This window comes from Podarcis cretensis, assembly GCF_951804945.1.
Source record: "Podarcis cretensis genome assembly, chromosome: 6".
Taxonomy (NCBI): Eukaryota; Metazoa; Chordata; class Lepidosauria; order Squamata; family Lacertidae; genus Podarcis; species Podarcis cretensis.
The window spans coordinates 72,594,870-72,617,226 of NC_137175.1; the positions used below are offsets into that span (position 1 = coordinate 72,594,870).

The following is a 22,357-nucleotide window of genomic DNA, read 5'->3' on the forward strand; positions in this document are numbered from 1 at the left end:
TCTGTTCTCATCCTGTAGCAAAGTTCTTAACCTGAGGTACTATTTCTGGGTTAGTGGAGTCTGTAACCTGAAGCGTCTGTAACCTGAAGCGTATGTAACCCGAGGTACCACTGTATTCAGTCTGTTTAATTCTGCATACATGGACATAGAGCATACTGCCAACCCCTGCCAAAATACAGCTGAAACATTTAATGTTGATACTTTGGTTGATCAAGCTGTATTCAAGTGTGTGTGTGTGTGTGTGTGTGTGTGTGTGAGAGAGAGAGAGAGAGAGAGAGAGAGAGAGAGAGAGAAGGGAACTGGTTTTCAGCCAAAAGTATTATCTTATGCGGACAGGGAAGACTGTTTTAATTAGAAGCTTAATCTGGCACTGAACTGGATTAACTCCCAGAAGCTCTTATGAGCATCCACTCACTGTTACCAGCTGGAGTACATTCCTTTGCAAATGCATTTCATCTGCATACCTAGAGTATTGCTCTTTAAATCCTTTCCCTCTTTGGGCACTGTCCGTTTGTCAAAAAACAATCTCTCGTCCTGTGAGACTCTACATCTTGTCAGTGTGAGATACAGTAATGTTTTGGAGAGCTCCTTCCTCACCGCTAATTATTCTTTTGATCAAGTTCATCTGAGATTCTGGGTATGATGGCATTTCTGTTAGAAAATATAGTATTGGCTTGATTCTGGCTGAGCTGAGAGAATCCAGCAGCTTTATAGCAAACAGCCATTGCAGTCACTTTGAACAGAAAAAAATAAAGAAGCAGTAATGACAGGAGGAGAGGAAAAAAACAAGTGTATAAATGAGTTTGTGATAGGCTGTTACTATGCTTCTAAAAAGCCACAGGGAAAGAATGGTACAGTTTCATGTCTATAGAATTTTCCAGTATGAAATATGTGCCTAAAAAGAGCTTTCAGATAAACTGCATTTCCTAAGTTGAGCAAAAATGTGTCTTGCAGATCAAAAAGCATCATTTGCTAATAAGGAAACAGTGAATATTTTAGAAATCTTTGTAGCATTTTTTCTTGTGTTTGTGCTTGTTAACATATCAATAAAAATATTTAAAATGAAAAGAAATAAACCTTTATAGCTTGCTTTTTATTTCTGGAACTGGGAAGTAGGATAACCTGTTTGCATATGGTTAACATTAGATAATCATTGCTAAGAACTATTCATACAACACCTCCCTTCCAAATGTAAAATGTTACAAATCCTGGCTTCTGATTTAGCAGCTGGCCTGGTTGCCTGTGGTGAGTAATGCTCTCCCAGCCAAATTTTCTCTATGCAATGAATCCTCTGCATGCAGCTGGTTCATATGCTCTTTCGGCTGAGGAGCTACTAACTCCAAAGCCCCACTTGCAATTTCTAGCATGGCTTCAATGCAAACGTACAGCGTGCTGCTGAGAGGAACATGGCTTCCGCACATTCATTGCACAGTTGTCAGGAAAGGTTCACCAGGTAGCCGCTCTTAGTGTAGCATTGCAGTCTTTCATCCAGTGACCATGCTTAGTGCTTTCAGTTGCCCTTCCCAAGAGTCAACCTTCCTGCTGTGAGACGTATACATCAGCAAGAATGGAAAGCAGCTTCCCCCAGTCATTAACATACACACTCCCACATGGCATAAAACCCTCAGACGCTATATGTTGTTAAATGTTAATGACCTTGTCAGAAGCCCTCAGTAAATAAGTAGTTTGGGAGTTATGTATTAGATTGCATGGCGGTAGGGACTATATAGTATATGTAAATGAAACTGTCAAATACGGAATTAGTTGCTGTTTCTGTAATATCACAGCGTTGTCTTTCTGATTGCACAGCAGCAAGGAAAATAACTGAGCAAGAAGACCTGAAGGGGAGGGTGGATATACCTTCCTCTTAGAATAAGGGTGGAGGATTTGTGGCCTTCTAGATATTGCTGGACTCTACCTGCATCAGCCCAGCTGGCAGGGTCAGCCATAGGGGATGATGGGAGTATAGCAGGCCTATAAAGGGATGTGGGTGGCATTGTGGCCTAAACCCCTGAACCCCTTGGGCTTGCCGATCGGAAGGTTGGCGGTTTGACTGCGTGACGGAGTGAGCTCCCCTTGCTCTGCCCAGCTTTTGCCAACCAAGCAGTTCGAAAGCACACCAGTGCAAGTAGATAAATAGGTACCACTGTGGCGGGAAGGTGGATGTCGTTTCCGTGCACTCTGGCTTCCATTATGGTGTCCTGTTGCACCAGATGCAGTTTAGTCATGCTGACTACATGACCTGGAAAAGCGGTCTGCAGATAAACGTGGGCTCCCTTGCCCTGAAGCAAAGATGAGCACCGCACCCCATCGTCGCCTTTGACTGGACTTAACCGTCCAGGGGTCTTTTACCTTTTTATAGTATACCCTAGTAGGCCTATATTTGGGCTCCCCACCGAAGCCTAGACCCAAAGAAGGTTCCATGCCTCTGCGCATTCACACACATGGGATTGTGTATGTATGGATGACCACTGAATGAACCTTTACAGCAGTGTGCTTCCCAAATTTGGTTTTGGATTATATTTCCCATCATCTCTGACCACTGGTCCTGCTAGCTAAGGGTGATGGGAGTTTTGGTCCCAAAACAACTGGAGACCCAAGTTTGGCGAACACTGCTTCACAGGAAACTGCAACCCCCTTCGCTCACCCCCATGTAATCTGGACCTCCATGCGTCTTGCAGGACAGGATGCTAAAATTAAGGAGCCATACATCACTAAGCGTAGCAGACTTCAGCATTGCATAACGGTCTTATTTTAGTATGGCAAGCTAAACCTTTTGAGGCTTCCAGTGTACAGTGTGTGTATTCCATAGGGTGCAGTATGCTCATACAATCTTAGAAATTGTAGAATTCCTGAGAAGGATTATGTGATGCTAATGAAACCCTAGCAGGTTTTCAGCATCAGTAGCTCTAATTTTCAGACAGCTGCTGCATTAGATTGTATTTAATGATATCGAGGCCCAGCTGGAGTTGTCTTAGCTGACTTTGCTTACCAGTTGAACAGAGCACCAGGTGTGATTGGTGGAGTGTGGAAATAATTCTGTTGTGCATAGGCTATCATCAGCAATGCTATTTGCTCTCTCTAAAGATGTTTTTACTCGCTGCTGGAGAAAATAAACACTTTGGACATTGTTAGTAAATACTGGTTCATTAGTCTAATGCTATTTATAGCAAAGTGGCTACAATAGTCATTAATGTCTTCAGTGGAGGGGCATACTAGAATTAAGTGTAGAAGACTAGCTGCTAGTGGGTTTGGCTGTTAATGTGATCCAGGGCAGTTTTGTTTCTTGATAGTGCTTAATTACATGGGGTTGTATCCAACGAATCATGAACAGAAGGGAAATAGCTGCTCACAGACACTTGTACAAGTGGTAGCGTAAAAGTTGGCTCAATGCTAAGAGGCTCCATAGAAGAATCTGCCCGTTCTTTTCTGCAAGTGGACGAACACACTTGGATTTAGCTTCACCTTTCTTGCACGGTACTCCAGTTCACAATATAAAATAATTTTTCCATGAGCAGAGGGCACTTTCCAACCAATTATTTACGGCATTCATGCAAATAACTCTTCGGAGAAGTCAGCCTTGCCAACCATTTTCCATCTCATCATGGCTGTTGCCAGCAGTGGACTTGCAGCAGCTTATATGTCTGCCATGGCATTGTGCTGTTTTGAAAGTGCCAGTATTACTGTTGCATGTGCTTCTCATACCTCCCCTAGGGTTGCCATATTTCAAACATGGACATTTTCAAGCTATTTTTAGGGGAAGCTGCCATACATCCGGATTTTCCCAGACACACAATTTCTACAGTGGTACCTTGGGTTACAGACGCTTCAGGTTACAGACTCCGCTAACCCAGAAATAGTACCTCGGGTTAAGAACTTTGTTTCAGGATGAGAACAGAAATCACGCAGTGGCAGCAGGAGGCACCGTTAGCTAAAGTGGTACCTCAGGTTAAGAACAGTTTCAAGTTAAGAACGGACCTCCGGAACGAATTACATTCTTAACCCGAGGTACCACTGTATGACCTAGCTAGCCTTAAAGAAATAAAGAATACAAAACAATTCAGGTGAGCTAGAGCTAGTTTTGCTGATAATCCAGTTATGGCCACTAGGACTTTTAGGAAAGGTCCACATTATAATCTATGTGGTTGTGTGTTCTAATCTTTCTAGTCTATACGTTGCAGCTTTTTTATCCAAGAAATTGAACTCTTAACTGAAATCTCATAGCAGCATCAGAAACAAGCACTTCACATTTCGAGGACATTACTACAAACTACAAAATGGTCCCTTTGTGGACAAAATAGACTCAAAAATACTAAACTACTGCCAAAATGTGCATCTAAGTGCATTTTAGACACACACAGTGCGGAAGAGCAGATATAATTTTAAATGGCATTGCTTCAGTCCTGTCAGGGATGAGCATAGTGTCTGTGTGCAAAGTCGGTCCCATTTATCTTAATACGGTGTTGTTTTATACACTCAACCCTTCCTTCTGCCACCAAGGTAGATGCAACACCCAAGAGGCCATTGTAAAGAATGAGAGAGGTCTGTACATGTCTCTTATGCAATCCACGGTTTTTCAGATTCAGATTAAGCTAGCACAGAGCTGAATGAGGCCAATGAATGGAAATCATGCGGTGAAATAGAAATTAAAAATCAGATCCATTAAAAACCGAATCCTAATGACTGCAAAAGGGGGGTGGGGGGTGGAATAACTTGCCACATAATCATTTTATGCATTGGAACTTGGATTACATCCGAATGGCTTTCTGAGTTTTTTTGTTCCAATTTCATGTATTATTATTTTTTTTTAAAAAAAGTTTTATTTTGAAGGTTGTGGTGTAGCAAATGTGATCCTTTGGTGTAGCAAATGTGATCCAGCTGGAAATAGCTGTAATCTCATCATCTTTATCATAAATCCATCTCTACTCTGAGCTGCAGATTATATCTTTATAAGATTTTTTTTGTAAGTAGGTCTTTGAAAGGAGCAGCCCTTTTTTTAAGTGAAGCAAAATACTGCTTTTATTTGAGTTATGCCACATACTAACACACCCAGATGAAGTATGGAGAATTTGAAACAAGGGCTTTTTTCATCCTACCAAATGTCCGTTGCACTCTGATTAATGCATTGGCTGGATTTTTCGTCCTAACAGAATCGTTTCTAATTCATGTAGAAAGATATAAGCGCTTAAGTTTGTTACGTGCTCTGCAGACAAAACTATACTTTTATAGCACTAGCGTCACAGGCCAGAAGTATTAACAGTGCTGGGTTTTTGCAATCTTTTTATTTAATATGGCTCTTCCAACAGTTTTAGGAGTCACTTGGGCTGACTGAAAGCCTAATGATTGATTCCAGGGATTATCGTGTGCCCTTTGAATGTGTGTTTCCTCTGTAGTTGCATCTCACTTTAAAAACATATCCTTGAGTTGAAATTTTTTATCGTGACAATTGCAAAAGAACCCTGACCTTCTAAATAACTTCCAATTTGATGGATGTTTCTGACTAATACACGTAAAATATTCCAATGTATTCTGGAATATTTTTAATTCCATTTACCAACTTAACGCATCTCATCAGATGTAGTGAGCAAAATATTAGTCATTTAGTACTCAGCACCTTTAAAATCTGGAAAATTTCACCATCCAACTTCAAAAGGTTATGCTCTCCTTAAATAACTAATAGTTCACATAATGTTAGGCAACCTCTGGCCCCAGGGCTGCCTAGGGTACTCAACAAAATTTTATCCTCAAATAAAAACATATTGGAGGTCACGGACCACAGGGAGGTTAGGCTGACCTCAACCAGAGCCAGGGCTTTTTTGGCCGTGGCCCCGATCTGGTGGAACGCTCTGTCACAAGAGACTAGGGCCCTGCGGGACTTGACATCTTTCCGCAGGGCCTGCAAGACAGAGCTGTTCCACCAGGCCTTTGGCCAAGGCACAGTCTGATCCCCTCCTTTGGTAATCCTCAGAGAACTAGCCCAATGGTTGCCATTAATTTAATTTGATTTTGAATTGATTTTAAAATGAATTGATTTTAGAATGCTGTGTTACTTTTATTGTTGTTAGCTGCTCTGAGCCCAGGAGGGTGGGATATAAACAAATTATTATTATTATTATTATTATTATTATTATTATTATTATTATACAGGTGCCAAGAAGGGGAAATGAGGTTAAAGGGGATGCCCAAGAAAGGAAGAGGAAAAATATACCAAAGGGGTGTCCCTTTGGTATTTTGGTCTGACCCCAGTCACAACTGGCTTTGACCCTATCATTATGTGGCCTTCATCATATCACTTCAGTGGGAATGTGGTCTGCAACTGGGGTGGGGGTGGGGAGTTAATGGAAGTGCACAATGAAAGCTGATAATATAAATCTGCATTTTTGCACTTGATAATCCAACCCGTTTCCTCTTTGTGGTTCAAAAAGTACTCTGTATCAGTGTTAGAAACTGGGGTAGAAAAGCTAGGAGCCAAATGGCTCCTGGGATCTGGGTTGTGGGCGCCAAAGCAGAATGCCTAATCGCCAGGGTGGGGTGGGTCGCTAACACTTTTTATTTATTATTTTGATAAGCATGAACTAATACACAATTCATGTAAGTGACACATTGTTAATGTCACATTTTTAGCAGAAATTGTTAATGCATGTTTAATTTGGTGTTTACAATGAAAATATTGGTACCATACTTCAGTTTTCAAAACACTCTACTCTTTATTGTTAAACTCCTTAACATATTGTCTATCCTTAACATATACTTTGAGGTTTCAAAGCACGTTCATTTCAGTAATCCTTGAGTGTCAGCCAGGCACAAAAAATGGCAGACTTTTGGGGGTGCTCGCAAATCGAGAATCTTAGGTGCAAAATGCGCCTGGTAATTTTGAATCCTGCTCCGTCGTCTTGAAGATAGCTTAGGTAGTGGGACATCTCACAGGCTTGCAGAAGAATAGTTTTACATTAGGGAAACTGTGACATAGTTAGAAATGTCTCAAACGCAGGCAACACCTACACACACTGAAACAGATTATTTTCCTACATAGAAAAATCAACACTTGCATCTTGTACACTGTGTACATTGCTCTAGCTGAGAGAAGGAGGTTGCTGAAGCTGAAAGCTGCTGTGTCAGCTGTTCTGTATTGCAAGCTGAAAGTCTTCTCCTGAGAGGGCTGCCTCGGCTGCCAAGAAGTGTGAAGTCTGGGTAGCTTTCTTCTAACTAGTTACACTATCGGGAATGGGGCATTCGGGAATGTTCGTTGTTCTTATACACAAACCTTGACTACTTTGACATAAACTGGACTTTGCTCACCCGTATCACCTATTTCATGGGGATAACGGTCCAAAGTTTTGCTGTCACTTCAAGACATTTGGTACTCAGCTTATTTTCTACTTCTTTGCAGTGTTAGAAACTGATATATGAAAGCTAGGAGCTAAATGGCACCTTAAACAGAGGTTATGGAAGCAACAACGGAATGTCCAGGCACACTTTTTTATATGTGCTGAAAATGAATGTGCTGAAAATGAATGAACTGCATCTAAAATCTTATGTTCATTTTCACAGGGTCTAGTCCTTCCCCTCCCCACCCCCCTAATATTCTTATGATGTCCCTTCTCCAGTCTTTGGAGAATAGCTGGAAGTGGGGAGGCAGAAAAAGGTCCTCCTGAAATCTTAGGCGCAGTACTGCGTCCAGAGCTCAGAAACGGCTCGCGCTGTTGAAATTCCCTGCCGTGCTGTTGAAATTCCCAGTCGCTAAATGCGCCTCAAACAATGGGAGTTCCTTTGCCAGTGTTATTTTAGAGACTTCTACTGCAGTGTTGATTGTTCCTGTTCACAATCTTTGGCTATGACTTTGAGTTGATCGTCCTTTTTCTTTAAGAGATTATATGAAGTTCCCCCTCCTTTAAAGTTTACAGCAACATTGAGAACAATTAAACCACTTGTTTCTCACCGCACCTATTTCCCCCTTTTCACTTCCTACAATTAACTTTGTGTGTCTGTGTGTGCTTTTTCGCTTATTGTCTCAACTACATTCTTCTTCACTGTTCTGTCCTTTGGTTGTTTATTTAAATTATCTTCTCTCATTCAGCTTGAGCTATTTACATTTCAGTCCCTTCATTTTGAGCTGCTTTGTGCCTCTGTACTCTTAAGTTTTGTTTTGTTGGTGATCTTTGTTTCACACCATCCATTTCACGTTGTTTGAACTACATATGTCCTCTAATTTTTCTTAACTTCCTCCTTTTCATGCATTCTCTTCTTGTTCATATTCTGCTGTCTTTTTTCTTTAGAAAACAAATGAATAACCAAATAGAGGTGATTTAAATCTACCTTTGGTAGTTCATTCAAATATTTTCATATATCATTGCCTAGTGTTTGATGGAATTCTTCTAGGATCTACTGCCCACTTGTATCTGGCACATGGTGTTTTATGATTTAGGAATAAATATCTCCTTCACATACATATTATTTGAAATGTATGGCTCTCAGGATTTTTTACTATCATCTTTAGATTTAGAACTGTAATCCTGCTCCTCCTTTCTTGTTCTTTGGAGACAATATTTTAAATTGTGATCCTTTGGCAGGGATTGTTTGAAAGTTAACCCAGCTGTGATTGCTGTGTGTAATAATTTGAATCCATAGGCAGAATGAAGTAGAAACCAACATCATCACTAGAGAAGCTGATAATGCCAATGGTTTCTTCTCATTACCTCTCAGCCAGTCCAGCATTTTTTCATCCAAACGCAGCATGGTTCTGCAAATTATTTGTCTGTGAATTAAAAGTCATTCCACTTTCTGAAGGAAATATTGTTGTTAGAGAAGCAACAGAACTTTCTTTCTTGACAGAGGTTTTTTTGTTTGTTTGCTTAAAATACCATAAAAATGTTTTGTTTCTTTAATCATTAGCTTAGCAAGCCATCCCCTGCCTCACTTGCTTAAGCAATGCCCGCCAGAGACAAGGAGAGAGCAGTTGAAGTTAGCTGATGTATCAAAATATAGCCCAAAATCGATTTGAAGTCCACATCGTGATAATGGTTTTATAATATTTGGCATGGTGATATATTGTGAATCACAATGTATGTGTACATGTGCTATGTAAAAAATTGTGATATAGGGAAAACCGCAAAGCAGGTCATCACTTCTTTCATGATTCCTGCTGCCCCTGTTGCTCTGTACTATAAAATAACAGCTGTAACAATATGTTAGTAAAAATGTATCAGTTTTAGACCCCTAAGTAGTAGCAGTTGCCAGGACGTTACCCCGTTTGCCTCTGCATAGTTCCATCATTTCAGACATCGTGATATATTGGTTTAGCTGGTGATATATCATAATGTTACAAATCGGACCTCGCTCAGCCCTATTAGCTGCTGTTATTGCTATAAAGCTTTGCCCAATACCTCAGGACCTGCTGCAGCTGGATTGTCACCCCACAGCACCTGGGCGGACTGATACCAACAACTCCATGGGATAGTTTTTAAGGACTTGTTACATTTTAATACTGTCTTCTTGTGATTTTATTAATATGTTTTGATTTTATTTGCAATCCACCTTGGAAGGGTTTGCATCCTGATAGGTGGAATACAAATAATGATAACAAATGCAATTTACCTTGCATACTGACTCCCTGGTGAAGCTGTCCCTGAAATAGAGGAGCTTTCTGACAGCTGTAGGATGTCCTTTATTCCTTCCTGCTCTTTGGTCTACAGCTGGAGCGGGTCTCATTAGCAGTTTTTGGAAGGGAGTGCCAAAGCTGTTTCCTCCTCTTTAGAACTTGGAGGGTAGGGAGAGAAGATAGTGTATTTTTCCTTCAACGGTTTTCAGAACACATGGCTGATTTTTAATACACTGTTGTATATTGAGGGTAGTGTAAAAACCTGTTCTCTCTTCCCATCCCCATAAAAAGGCGGTAGGAAGGGTTTTACATACTTCCTTCGGAACCTAGCTCCCCTCTTTAAAATGGGAAGCTGTCTTTCCACCTTCCAGGAGACAGGGAAGGGAAGAGTGTGTACCCACCTAAATGTTGCAGGTTGTCTTTTGCAACCTGATCTTAAAGAGCATGCAGCTCTGTTGAGCCATGTAAGAGAATTGGACCTCGACTAGTTGCTTGAGGGCAGCTACCACAGGTGTGTGGCTGTTTTTCACCCTGAACCTCAGCCTTCCAACACCAAGTGCCCAGATATACCAGTTTGGTTAAATGTATGACCAGAGCTTCTATAGTCATAATGAGAAAAAACACCAATAGTTCTAAAAGCAATTTCTTGTCCATCTGGCTTGCCATAGGGAAATTTTCAAGCTGTGCCTACTTGCCAGCCATATTCAGTAACACCAGCCTCCTCTTTTCTCCCCCCCTTCTCCGTTTGCTGTAATCCCATTCAGTAGACAAGATCTATGCATAGTTGTGTGGTTGTCTTCAATAAAATACATTCATACCCAGGAGGGAAGGGGCTTTTTTGCTCAGCGTTTTTGAAAACCTGGAATTTCATTGAGAAATGTGATATGTGACAGCCATAACTATAGCTGGCTTAAAGAATGGACAGATTTACAAAGACTAAGTCTTTCAGTGGGTATAGAGCCTATATATTCTGCTCTGGTGGCAAGATGCTGAATATGGGAAATCACCATAATCATATGTTAATATCTTGCTTATGAGTTTCCAGAGGAATGATGGCTGTTGGAGACCGCTGTTGGACTAGATGACGCTAGACGCGCCTCCCTGATTGATCCAACAAATCCTTGTTTAAGTGAATGGACCAAGTTGTGTGTGATTGTATGGTCTTGTGATTTTTGCATTCCACAAAACAGTGTATGATTTTGAACATTAGATGTCGTGATGTTGGAAAGGGCTGGAATCATGAGGTAAGAAGTTTTGGGACAAGCCAAAGTGAACTTTATTAACACAAATCTAGGAGATGTTGAGGTCCTGACAGCCCTGACTCACCTGTAAAATCTTGGATAAACATACAGGTATGAAACCAAGGAGGGAGATGAACAGTGTGCTTATATGTGTGCACAGGACAGGAAGACAAAAGATTAGGCTAAAAAAAAAACAAGTACCAGGGTTTCTGACCTATAGAGAGTGTGTTTTACTTCCCCATGCTTGTATCAATTACATCTTTTTAGCTTAGTGAAAAGCTTTTTCTGTTAATCTGAATATCCTAGTTTGAAATGCTGATAAATCCTGTAACGGAGAGAAAAGGCCCACATGTAATTAGACCCTATCATAATTCATATACCCTAAGGGAACAGATATGAAGTTGTACAGGTAACTATTAATTAGGATATATCAAGTTCTTATTGTCTGGTCTAGCACTTTTCTCCTTAATTTGGGGAAAAGAATATTTTAATCTCATATGCTTAGAGCCTGTAAATGGAATAGAGCCAAGCTGAATATTGAGACAGTGTGGTTGGAGTCTGCTCTGACTCTTCTGAGTGTTTCTTTACAGGCTTTTAGATGCAAGGATTTGAGAGTCTGACATCATTCAGTAGCGCTGAATTAACATCAAGAATGAACCTATGCATATTCTTGATAACTATGCCAGTTAGCTAATTAAATAATTTGCATATAATGCTGCAGGAAGAGTTGAGCAAACCTGGCAGGAAGGGCAGGACAAAGAAAGACAGCTGGTCGTCTGAGCATCTGGTGGTCATAAAAAATGCCCAGAATTCAACCTTTGGAATTTAATTTTACATTGTGGACCCTGCTGGATTGTGATGATGGACATTTTTGTGTGTTGGTTTACTTTGGGTCTTCCAACATTTTGAATGTTGAACATATCAGGTAATCGAGCATTTAGCTGCATATGTTTAGTTGTGTCTGTTGCATGCCCCCCTCATTTTCAAGAAAGGCCTCTGTTACCTTTTAGTTTGCAAAACCTATATGCTTTGTTTGTTAGCTCCTCATGTTTTCATTCAGCCCTTCCATAAGAGGCCAGGGTTGTGTGCACGTAGTAAAAATACATAATTGAATATGTGACAGGGCACCTAAAGAGGAAATGAATACAGAAAGGCAATGCTTCCTCTTTTTCCTACTTGCAAACTAGCCATGGGCATGTCCCTAATACCTCAAGCATTCCATTTCACTGTTGTTCTGCTGCTAAGCTTAAAACAAAACACTTGTACATAGTAAAGTAGAGTTGTCGTGTACACCTTGCTTGCTAAATGAATGTGAAATAGTTGGAGGGATTATTATTATAAGCATGGTGGCCGTGAAATGAAGGCAACTGAGAGAGAGAGCATTAATCAGTTTGGCTATGTTGAGTTTGAGTTGCATGGCTGGACAGCAACCAGTATAGGGGTACCTCGGGTTATGAACTTAATTCATTCTGGAGGTCTGTTCTTAACCTGAAACTGTTCTTAACCTGAGTTACCACTTTAGCTAATGGGGCCTCCTGCTGCCGCCGCACCGCCAGAGCACAATTTATGTTCTCATCCTGAAGCAAAGTTCTTTACCCGAGGTACTATTTCTGGGTTAGCGGCGTCTGTAACCTGAAGCGTTTGTAACCCGAGGTTCCACTGTATTAGTAGTATTAAGGCAAGGCAGTCTGCTTTCAGGCCAGACAGAAGCGACCAGCCCAGCATACATTTAAAAAGGGCACTTAATTCAACTACTGGCTTTGCTGTGGGGTAAGGTCAGTTAACAATTACGGTACATGGAAAGATGTTGTGGACTTGAGCTGAAGTGTGTGCTGTCCCAGTTTTATCTGCTGTTCAGTTCAAGGATTGCAGTTGCCTCTCCTGCTTTGTTCACTTCTGTTTTGCTATGTTTTTGTATTCAAGATTGGCATTCTGCACCTTTTTTAAAAAATGATGATCGTGTCGTAAGCTGCTTCCACTGCTATTCTTATCAGACTTGCAATTAATATATCTAATTGGATTTTGCAAAGCCATTCATTGTTATATCATACACAGGGGAGTGGGCTTAATTAAAATAAGCACAACATCCGTTTTATCTAAATTTCAGTTCCTCTTTGCAATTAATTGACTAAACCCTGAATGGTCAGTAGCTAATGTTCTGTAAAATTCATATTATGTGCAGTATCATTTCATCTATCATTGCAAAATGCTAGATGTTTTGTAGCAATTATTTTTAGATTGGCTGGTGGGGGGGGGGATTACTGTGGAAAAAGTCTTCTCGTAGATATTTCTTCCCTTACTCTTGTTAACCCTTAATGGAAGTTTCATTATTAAAGTTCCCAGGCATTGTATCTTAACACCACCTTTTTAAAAGGTTTAAATTGAAATTTGGTCAAATGAATGAATGAAAATTTGCTCATAAAATGGTTTGTGCACTCTGTTTCTTTTTACAGAGAGGGCTATTGCAAAACACGAAGTCCGAGAAATTGAGCAGCGTCACACAATAGATGGCTTTCGGTCAGATGTTGTTCTGGATGAAGATGATGATGTGGTGATCATTTATAATCGAGTACCTAAAACTGCAAGCACGTCCTTTACAAACATTGCATACGATCTTTGTGCACGGAACAAGTACCATGTTCTGCATATCAACACAACCAAGAACAATCCTGTGATGTCTCTGCAAGATCAAGTAGGTTGCATTGGTTAAGATATAAGCTTTTATTTCCTTAATTGTTTTATTTTTACGTCGGGTATTTTGGTATACCAGAAGTAAAGTATCAAGTATGAAGAAACATTTGACAGTAACACCCAGTAGAGAGCAACAACATACAGGTTTTAGTAAAATTGTTACTTTAGAGCAAAAATAAGCAATTCAGATGTTTTGGATTACAGTTCCCATCATCTCTCACCATTGAATGTAATGACTGGGGCCAATGGGAATCCAACAAATAGTTTTTTCTAATCACTTAGGTGCATGATAAATCAGTTAGAGGTCTTTTGTTGAGTAAACGGTTTTAACATGTTGCTAAATAAAAGGTAAAATACATAAAAACAACATCTGGACGGCACCTTGTTAACTACCCTTGACTTAGAACCTGGCAGAACAGGAGATGCTGATACCATACTTACTATTAAATTTTTATTTTAATTGAACTCAATTAAATAATAATATAATATAGATATTGTCACTTGGTAAGCTTGAGTGATTTCTTAACACATTAAGACAAAGTTTCCAGTGTTTTCCTCCAAAGCCCCTCTCTCCTTAAGTTAATTTTTATATGAATTGATAATGCCTCCCACCCTGCTGTTGATAGGATGCAAAGCGCTGGTTTTCTCTAACCCCTGCCTCTCTTTTGCCCTTTATACTCAGCCTATCACAAAATCATGTTCTTTCCTTCATCAGCATTGTGAAAATATCTTGGCAATTTCCTCGTTGTCGTTCAAGCCATCTCCCGTCTTGAGAACGGCAACTTTCCACTCTCTGGCCTTCTGTTGCCATCCTTCAGCCCTTCCACTTATTTCCAGCTGTCAGAATTAATCACTTGAAGTTTTCATAAGTCGTGTCTCTGCTTCCCTCCCCCCCTTTTGTTTTGTCAGATTTTATAATGAATTGATTTTAGAATGCTGTATTATTTTACTGTTGTTAGCCGCTCTGAGCTTGGCTTCGGCTGGGGAGGGCGGGATATAAATAAACTATTATTATTATTATTATTATTATTATTTAAATGTGTGTTTCTACAGAGGGCATACTTCGTACAGTGCCTGGCACACTTTAGTAGTAAAGAAGCTTATTTCGCGGTACAGCAGAACCACTGCTGGTCAAGAGGGGACATGACTCTGGCACTGTGTATCTGGACAACATCATTCATTAATTTTATTTAATAAACTAATATCCAGCACCCTTCAACTCCCATGAGTTTCCAGGGCATCCAAGTTAGTGTCCACCAGTTATCCAGAGGATAGTTAGCTGGCAAACCTTTAGTGGTCCAAGGCCTAGAGATTTAACAAAACAAAGCTTTATTAAATACAAACCCTATACTGTGCCCTGTACCATATCTGCAGAGAACTCGCTAATTGATAAGCCATTTTATTCTGTAGCTATAAAGCATGCATTTCTCCCAGGTTTTGCTGATCCCATAGTGGCTTGTCTGGCTTGTTTTCTTTGATCTTTAGAGAATTGTTGACGTTCCCATCTGCCAAGAAAACAGAAATCTTTATACCATTCATTTTCTACTTTTTTTCCTTGCAGGATTTCTTGTTCTCCATCAGAGTACATTTGATCTCTCTTTCAATTCCGGGAAGCTCATCTGAGCTTAAAACATAAACAGCTTAAACATACCCAGAAGTTCAAAAATAGCTTTTCAGTTATTTTTCTAAAAGTGCTAGGGGAAAAATACATCTGTAGAAACTTGCTCACATATTTTGGTCTTTTGTTAGTCAGATTCCAAATATTATCTTGAATTTAAAATATTAAGTAATTGCCCCAATTTTCTATACTATATGTAAAGTGGAATTCCTAAATAATGGCAAAAATATCCATAAGACTATATTTGACCCTGAATAGTTTTAATATATTGGTCACTTCTGGGTATTCTGTTAGCTTACTGCTGACCTGTTCCATGAAAAGCTTTGGCCACCAAATGCAGCATTATCAACACAAATTAAGTGTTAATTCATAAGTCTGGATGTGAGATGACAGACAAAATATTGGTATCAAAGAGAGCAAGCAGATGGTTCCCACAACTAAAATATTTTGGACTAATCTGCCGTTCTGATGGCCGCAGAAAATGTGAAAACACAGTTTCCCCTAGAATGGATTGTAGGATAGTCAATAATTTGGTAATGGACAATTATGCCTTCTGCATTCCAGTTCACCTCACTGGGACCCCTTATACAGCATTTATGAATTCTCTGGGAGAGCAGAATTGGGTGGAGATTGGAGATTAAGACAGTAGCCATTCTTATTGCAGTTGGGGATTGGTCGTATGTCAATCCAGATAATATCAACACAATTGGCAGGATCTGTGACCTATGGAACCTGGCAGGATCTTGATTTCAGAGGTTTCATATTTCCTAGGCAACTAGGCTATTATCATAGAGTGCTTCTGAGTCATCCTAATATTTGCTTCATTATACCATGTTTCGGCAGTAGCTAGGACAATTTTTCACCAACTTCTATCCAGTAAGACTGTTTCAGTCCTTTTTATTTCATTCAGAATTAGGGCACCATTTGATTCCTCATAACTCTGCTAAGTATTAAGATCTGCAGATCAATTTGAGAGTCTGTTGGTGTTGAGCGGCTGTTGAGGATGAGCCCCTGGTGCACTGCAGTGACCCTGCTTATGACAGACAAGGGCACTATTGGGGGAAACTGATTTTCTAGATCCATTTTGATCAGGGTTTAGACCCAGTTTAGGCTCAGAAATGGCTTTGCTCACCCTGTATAATGAACTCTGCTGGGAGAAAGAAAGAGGAAATCTGTCCATGTTAATTCTCCTTGATCTTTCAACAGCTTTTGATAACCATCAACCATGGCATCCTTTTAGAGCAGCTGCCTGAGCTTGGGAGTGCATATGGCACTACTTTGCAGTGGTTCCAGTCCTACTTTCACGGTCATTTCTGGAGGGTGCAGTACTCTTTGGCCCTGTGGAGCCTTCAATACATATATTTAGGCACCAAGTGAAATCACTCCTCTTCTCCCAGGCCTTTGCTTTGGCTAATTAAAGAATCTATTGCCTTTTAAACTGGGTGGGGCAATATTGTTTTTGTTTGTTTCTATGTATATATTTTTGTGTTTGTGTGTTGTAAACTGCCCTGTGGTCCTTGGATGAAGGGCAGTATACAAATTTAATAAACCATAAAATGCTTATTTTATTTTCATCTATCTATCATCTATCTATGAAGTTTATTTGAATTAAAAGGGAACTAAGAGCGGGATTGGGCTCTGTTTGGTTGCAGCTGTCCCTCTGGAGGCTCTTTCTTAGTGTTAGATCATTGTATTTGACAATTAAAGGAAATACATTAACGGTTTACTATATCCCATGTTCCCATCCCACAACATAGCACAGTGAACTGAACATTATTCTGACAAAAGCCAATATGCTCCTCACTTAAATAACTAGCAAATGTTGGCCTCTTCAGAAAACCACATATGAGACATGCTATAAAAACGTTGCAGCATTTAGTCACCTAAATCTCCCCTTCCATCTCCTTCCCATGCCATTTCTCTTCTGATAGTGGTTAGTGAGCCTGCCTACTTCTGCAGGGCTTTTCACTCTCTCTTAGGTTCATGTGTATGCGTGTATTTGGACTTCTGTAAACCTCAAGTTCCACCTTAGTAGACTGATAGCTGCTCCTCGTTTCGACCACGTGGCTGCTGGCTGCCGTCGCTTGCGTTTGCTATTTGAGGGAGAGATATCAGCATCCTGCAGTTGGAAGTACTCTCCATTTTAAACCCTCTTGCTGCCTCAAGTAAACATCAATACAGACAGTGCCATGGAAAGCAAAATTCAGCTTATGTGGAGTACTCGGTCTTTTTATTTATTTCTTTTTGCACAAGTAGCTAAAGCTATCTGGTTGAGTGCTAGAAGAAACAGCAGCACATCAGAGCTTAACTTCAGATTACATTCCACAGTTAGATAGAAAACATTACAGACATATATTTCTCTGTGTTTGTCATTTATGATCTCTCTATGCATATATTTATGGATCTACACATACCCCATGAATTCATTATAATGTGAAGGCACCATTATATGTTACCATGAATATAGGACTCCTTGATCAGTTATGAGATCAGTACAGTCGGACGTCTCTGCTTTCATTGTTAAGACCATATGCCTTTTATCTGTTACGGTACAGAGATACTTCCTGGTGTGTTCATTTTGTGTGTGCCTTGGTATATCAATTTCTGAAATTGCAGTATTAAGAACTGAACAGATGGTGGTATTCAGATTTATCAACTCTTTTTCTAAAGCCAAACGAACAACCTCTGGCTGCTCCACTTGGTTAAACTACTCAAATTTGGTTTGGACCGTTTGAGTCACTTTGCTGCCTTCTGAATGTCATAATTCCTTCTTTTAACACTAGTTCAAATCTTCCTGTGCTCATGTTTATGTAGCCAAAACCACATCTACCTACACAGAAGAGAGAATTACCAGCAGACATGATTTAACCCCAATGTTAAGTCTGCAGAAAAAAAGGAAAAAAACAAACACCAAAGTGGGCACTCCAAAACAGCCCCATAAAGCTGAGAAACCAAGCGGGGGAAATCCTGGGCAAGGGATATAAAATGGAATGGCTTGATCAGGATGCCAGAGAAATATTATTATTATTAGAATTAGAATTTGTATATCACCGTCTATCCAAACATCACATGGTGATTTACAACAAGCATTGTAGCAGAGAGCCATCTTATTGTCCCAATAACCATCTCTCCCCCACCCCTCCAACCCCCAAAAGGTATTTGCAAAAAGAGGTCATGTCACTGTTGTGGCAGTTATGTGTGTTCACGTTCATGTGTGCATCTGTCTGCCTTCACACAAATTATGGCACTGGCATGAGTGAAAGGGATCGTGGGATATGTTCAAAAGCTGAAAGGAAGGGAAGGTGGTAGACCTACTTGGGAAGCAGGTAACCCATTTGCTGAAATGCATTGCTAGATATGTTTTCCAGTAGCAATCTCAGGGTGCAGAATCAATAGGAGTTCCTATGTGAAATTAGCCAATAGATAACTCTCCCTCGGCTCACACCTATTTACCATATTTTTTGCTCTATAAGACTCACTTTTTCCCTCCTAAAAAGTAAGGGGAAACGTGTGTGCGTTTTATGGAGCAAATGCAGGTTGCGCAGCTATCCCAGAAGCCAGAACAGGAAGAGGGATCACTGCTTTCGCTGAGCAGCAATCCCTCTTGCTGTTCTGGCTTATGAGATTCAGAATATATTTTTTCTTGTTTTCCTCCTCCAAAAACTAAGTGCGTCTTATGGTCTGGTGCGTCTTATAGAACGAAAAATACGGTATATGTTTGCAAATTTCAGACTCTACTTGGCAAGCTGAACCATTTTGGGGTTTGCAGTTAACAGGCCCATAAACTTAGCTCAGGTTATGGTGCAGTTGCCCTGGAATATGGACATTAGGAGAGAAGGATTTCAGCACTCTTATTTTTAAAACGAATCACTCAAGAGAAAGCAAACGGATTTACAGAATTTTATATGTGGGTTGCCTTGATCTGTTGCATTAATTATTGCACTTTAATCTTAATAGTGTGTGCTTTTTGCTAGGAAGCCCCTAGTTCAAAACCCAGGTCACCTATGAGGTTCTTGGTAGCCTAGGACAAGACACTGCTTTCTCAGCCTCTCACCTGTAATAGAAGGAAGATCGTGCTGCCCAGAAAAATGGCAACTTTTAAGGATTGCTAAGAGGATCTATGAGAGGCACTTTGAGCCCTTTTGGAAAATGCTGTATCAATATGAAGTATCATTATGGCTATGTTAAGAATGCTTTCGAGTGGAGCATTTACTGTTATCACTTGCTATTAGCTGAGTTGCATCTCTTAATACTAGCCTATTTCATTGATCTCAAATTTTTCTTCTAAGCATTAAAGAAACTTTTCTTCTTCCCTCCCAGGTACGATTTGTGAAGAATGTAACTTCCTGGAAAGAAATGAAGCCAGGGTTTTATCATGGACATATATCCTTCCTGGATTTTGCAAAGTAAGCCACATAACATACAATTCTGTTTGCAGCATTTTGAGTCCTTGTCAGCTCATTTTTTTTATTGTTCAAGCACTGCACTGATTCACTTAAGAGTTTACTGCCCTCTAATGGTCATGAACAGAAATTGCACCGTGACATTCTGAACGTGCTCTTTTCTCCCCCTCTATTATTTTCAGTAAAGCTTTTCTCTTCCCCACTGACTTCTCATTCAGATTGATTTCAGTCTTTTTCTCCTGGACATGCATTTCCTGTTGATGTGCTTTGGTGACTAAGCTCTTGGAACACATACTTTCTTAATTAAAAAAAAATCTGGGTGCTGTCTGAAAGCACAAATATATAACTGGAGTAGGGAACGGTGTGGGGATAAGGCTCAGAACAGTCTTGCTGAGCAGCAAATCAAGGAATTAACCAGTTCCCGCTTGGTGATTTTAGTCCTTTAAGTAGTTAAGATTATCTACAATTTCTTTTGTCTTCTAATTGCTACTAATCTGTTGGTGCCACCCCTTTCCCAAAACTTACTAGTGACCACCTGCTCTCCTGTAAAGCCTTTCATATTAGAAGTTGCTTTGCAAAATAAATTTTTAAAAAGCCTGCTGTTCCCTGGGCTGACTCTACCATATCATACAAGAGAACCCCCACGACAAATTTGAAACACTAGCCAAAAATGGATATATGTGCTCGACAACAATTTTGTTAGCCATGCAAATGAAGGAAGCAATTATTTATTTTTAATATTTGATTGAGCCATTAATGACTCCGCTCAGTGCTTTCAGCCTTCCGTTAGAATAGCAAATCAACTTACTGCCTTCAGCGGTGCAGTGTTTTAGTAGCACAGAGTACTTGACGGTAGTGCCAGAACGTATGGAAAGGAACCCTCTGTTTAGGTTTCAGTCAGTATCTCTTCAAGCCTACTTCATAACAGTGGGGCTGCCGTATGTCTGGGTTTTCCCTGGACACGTCAGAGAATCGGGCTGCAAAAATGACATCAGGGTGGATTTTTGCCGAATCGGCAAAACGTCCTTGGAAAACCCGGAGACGTATGGCAACTAGGGCAATTCTTTTTTAAAAATATATTTAAAAATCCAAAAAATATTCATTTTTGGATTTTCATTTTTGGGAATATGGCAATCCTAACAACAGGCTGTGGTAGTTTGGATTCAGTGCTATCGGACTTGCTGCCTCTTGAGAAACTTCTTGTTTTATGGCCTCGTATTGCCTGCTGTCCTGTCCTGCCAACCTAGCAGTTCGAAAGCACGTCAAAGTGCAAGTAGATAAATAGCTACTGCTCTGGCGGGAAGGTAAACGGCGTTTCTGTGCACTGCTCTGGTTCGCCAGAAGTGGCTTAGTCATGCTGGCCACATGACCTGGAAGCTGTACGCCGGCTCCCTCGGCTGATAAAGCAAGATGAGCGCCGCAACCTCAGAGTCGGTCACGACTGGACCTAATGGTCAGGGGTCCCTTTACCTTTATTGCCTGCTGTAGCCAATCTGACTTGTAGAAAATGGCTCCATAAATGCCTACTTACATGTGATGGCAGGAATCATATTGAGCAGTGTGGTCAGCTGGGGAGAGATTAGGCTTTCTCTGAAAGAAGTGCATTTCTTTCACCCCCACTTAAACCATACTGGAACAGGAGCTTCCTCAATGCCCAGTTTGACACAGAGTCCTAAACTAGCACCAGAAGTCCCTTCTCAAGCCCAGAAGCGGGGGAAACTGAACTGCATGGCAGCTGCTCATCACGATTGCTAAAACTCAGCTTTAGACTTCATTGTTTGCACTCTGTTCTGCCCATCTGTTTGACCTCAGCAACGAATCTGCCTGCATCTCTTGCACATTATCTAGGTTGTGAAACCGGGTGTGCTCTTATCATGGGAACTCGTTACAAGAACATCACAAGCGGAGGTCAAAAATGATACTATCCCACCCCCCTTCCATTCCCACCCTTTTGACATGTATGCTCCCTTTTTACTGGCCAATTCTCTATTACGGCCTTTTCCAGGCTGGTACCCAACTGATGTCTGCGGTTACAGCTCTCATCATCCCTGACCATGGGCAAAGCTGGCTTAGGGCTGATGGGAGTTGGAGCCCAAGATATATGGAATTATATGCACCAGGCTAGTGACGGCTGCACTATTGCTTAACCAAGATGAAGGGAAAGGTCTGTGAGATGGACTTCAGCTGTTCATTTTATCTAGAATCCATCTTAATTTATTTGCTGTGACAAATGTGGAAAACGATGGGGGGGGCACCATAAGTTTTATGTTCTGTACATTTTGTGCATGCAACGTAATATCAGGCAAAGAGTGCTGAAGGTTACAACAGCAGCTGAAATGTACTTGTAAAGAAATGGTTGCCAAACTTCAGTCTCAAAAAAGAATCCCCGAGCATAAAATTGCATTGCTTCCTCCAAATTCGAAAGTGCAATATGCTATATTAATAAACCTCTTGCATTGAATACCTAATGAAATAATAACCTTGTGAGCAGCTAGGTAAGTGTTACTCTATCCTCTACATTATTCATAGAAGAAAACTTAAAACATTTTGTAGGTACTGTAACTTCAATCTAAAAAACATTTTGCCTCAAGAAAGGCAGCTAAGCAATTTCACAAATTTCATTCATATGCATATTTTCCTCCAGGGTTGCATTATCCTTGTGGCTTTTTTTGTTTGTTACCCTTTCACCTAAATGATTTATTTCCCCCCCTGCAACAGCTTGCTTTCTTCTGTTTGTGGTTTCGATTATTAAAATAACAAATTGAATGCTGTGCTTGCTCTCGGCAATAGGCGAGAGTAACTTGTG

At 40.4% G+C, this 22,357-nt stretch overlaps 1 protein-coding gene across 2 annotated transcripts in view; it reads left to right on the plus strand.

Moving 5' to 3' along the window:
- HS2ST1 (heparan sulfate 2-O-sulfotransferase 1) overlaps positions 1 to 22,357 on the plus strand; it is a 92,200-nt gene that overhangs the window by 50,936 nt on the left and 18,907 nt on the right. For both annotated transcript variants that reach the window (XM_079981656.1, XM_079981657.1), the window contains exons 2-3: positions 13,293 to 13,531; positions 19,469 to 19,554. In XM_079981656.1, the coding sequence (XP_079837782.1) occupies positions 13,293 to 13,531; positions 19,469 to 19,554 (325 nt within the window). The remainder of the gene's footprint in view (positions 1 to 13,292; positions 13,532 to 19,468; positions 19,555 to 22,357) is intronic.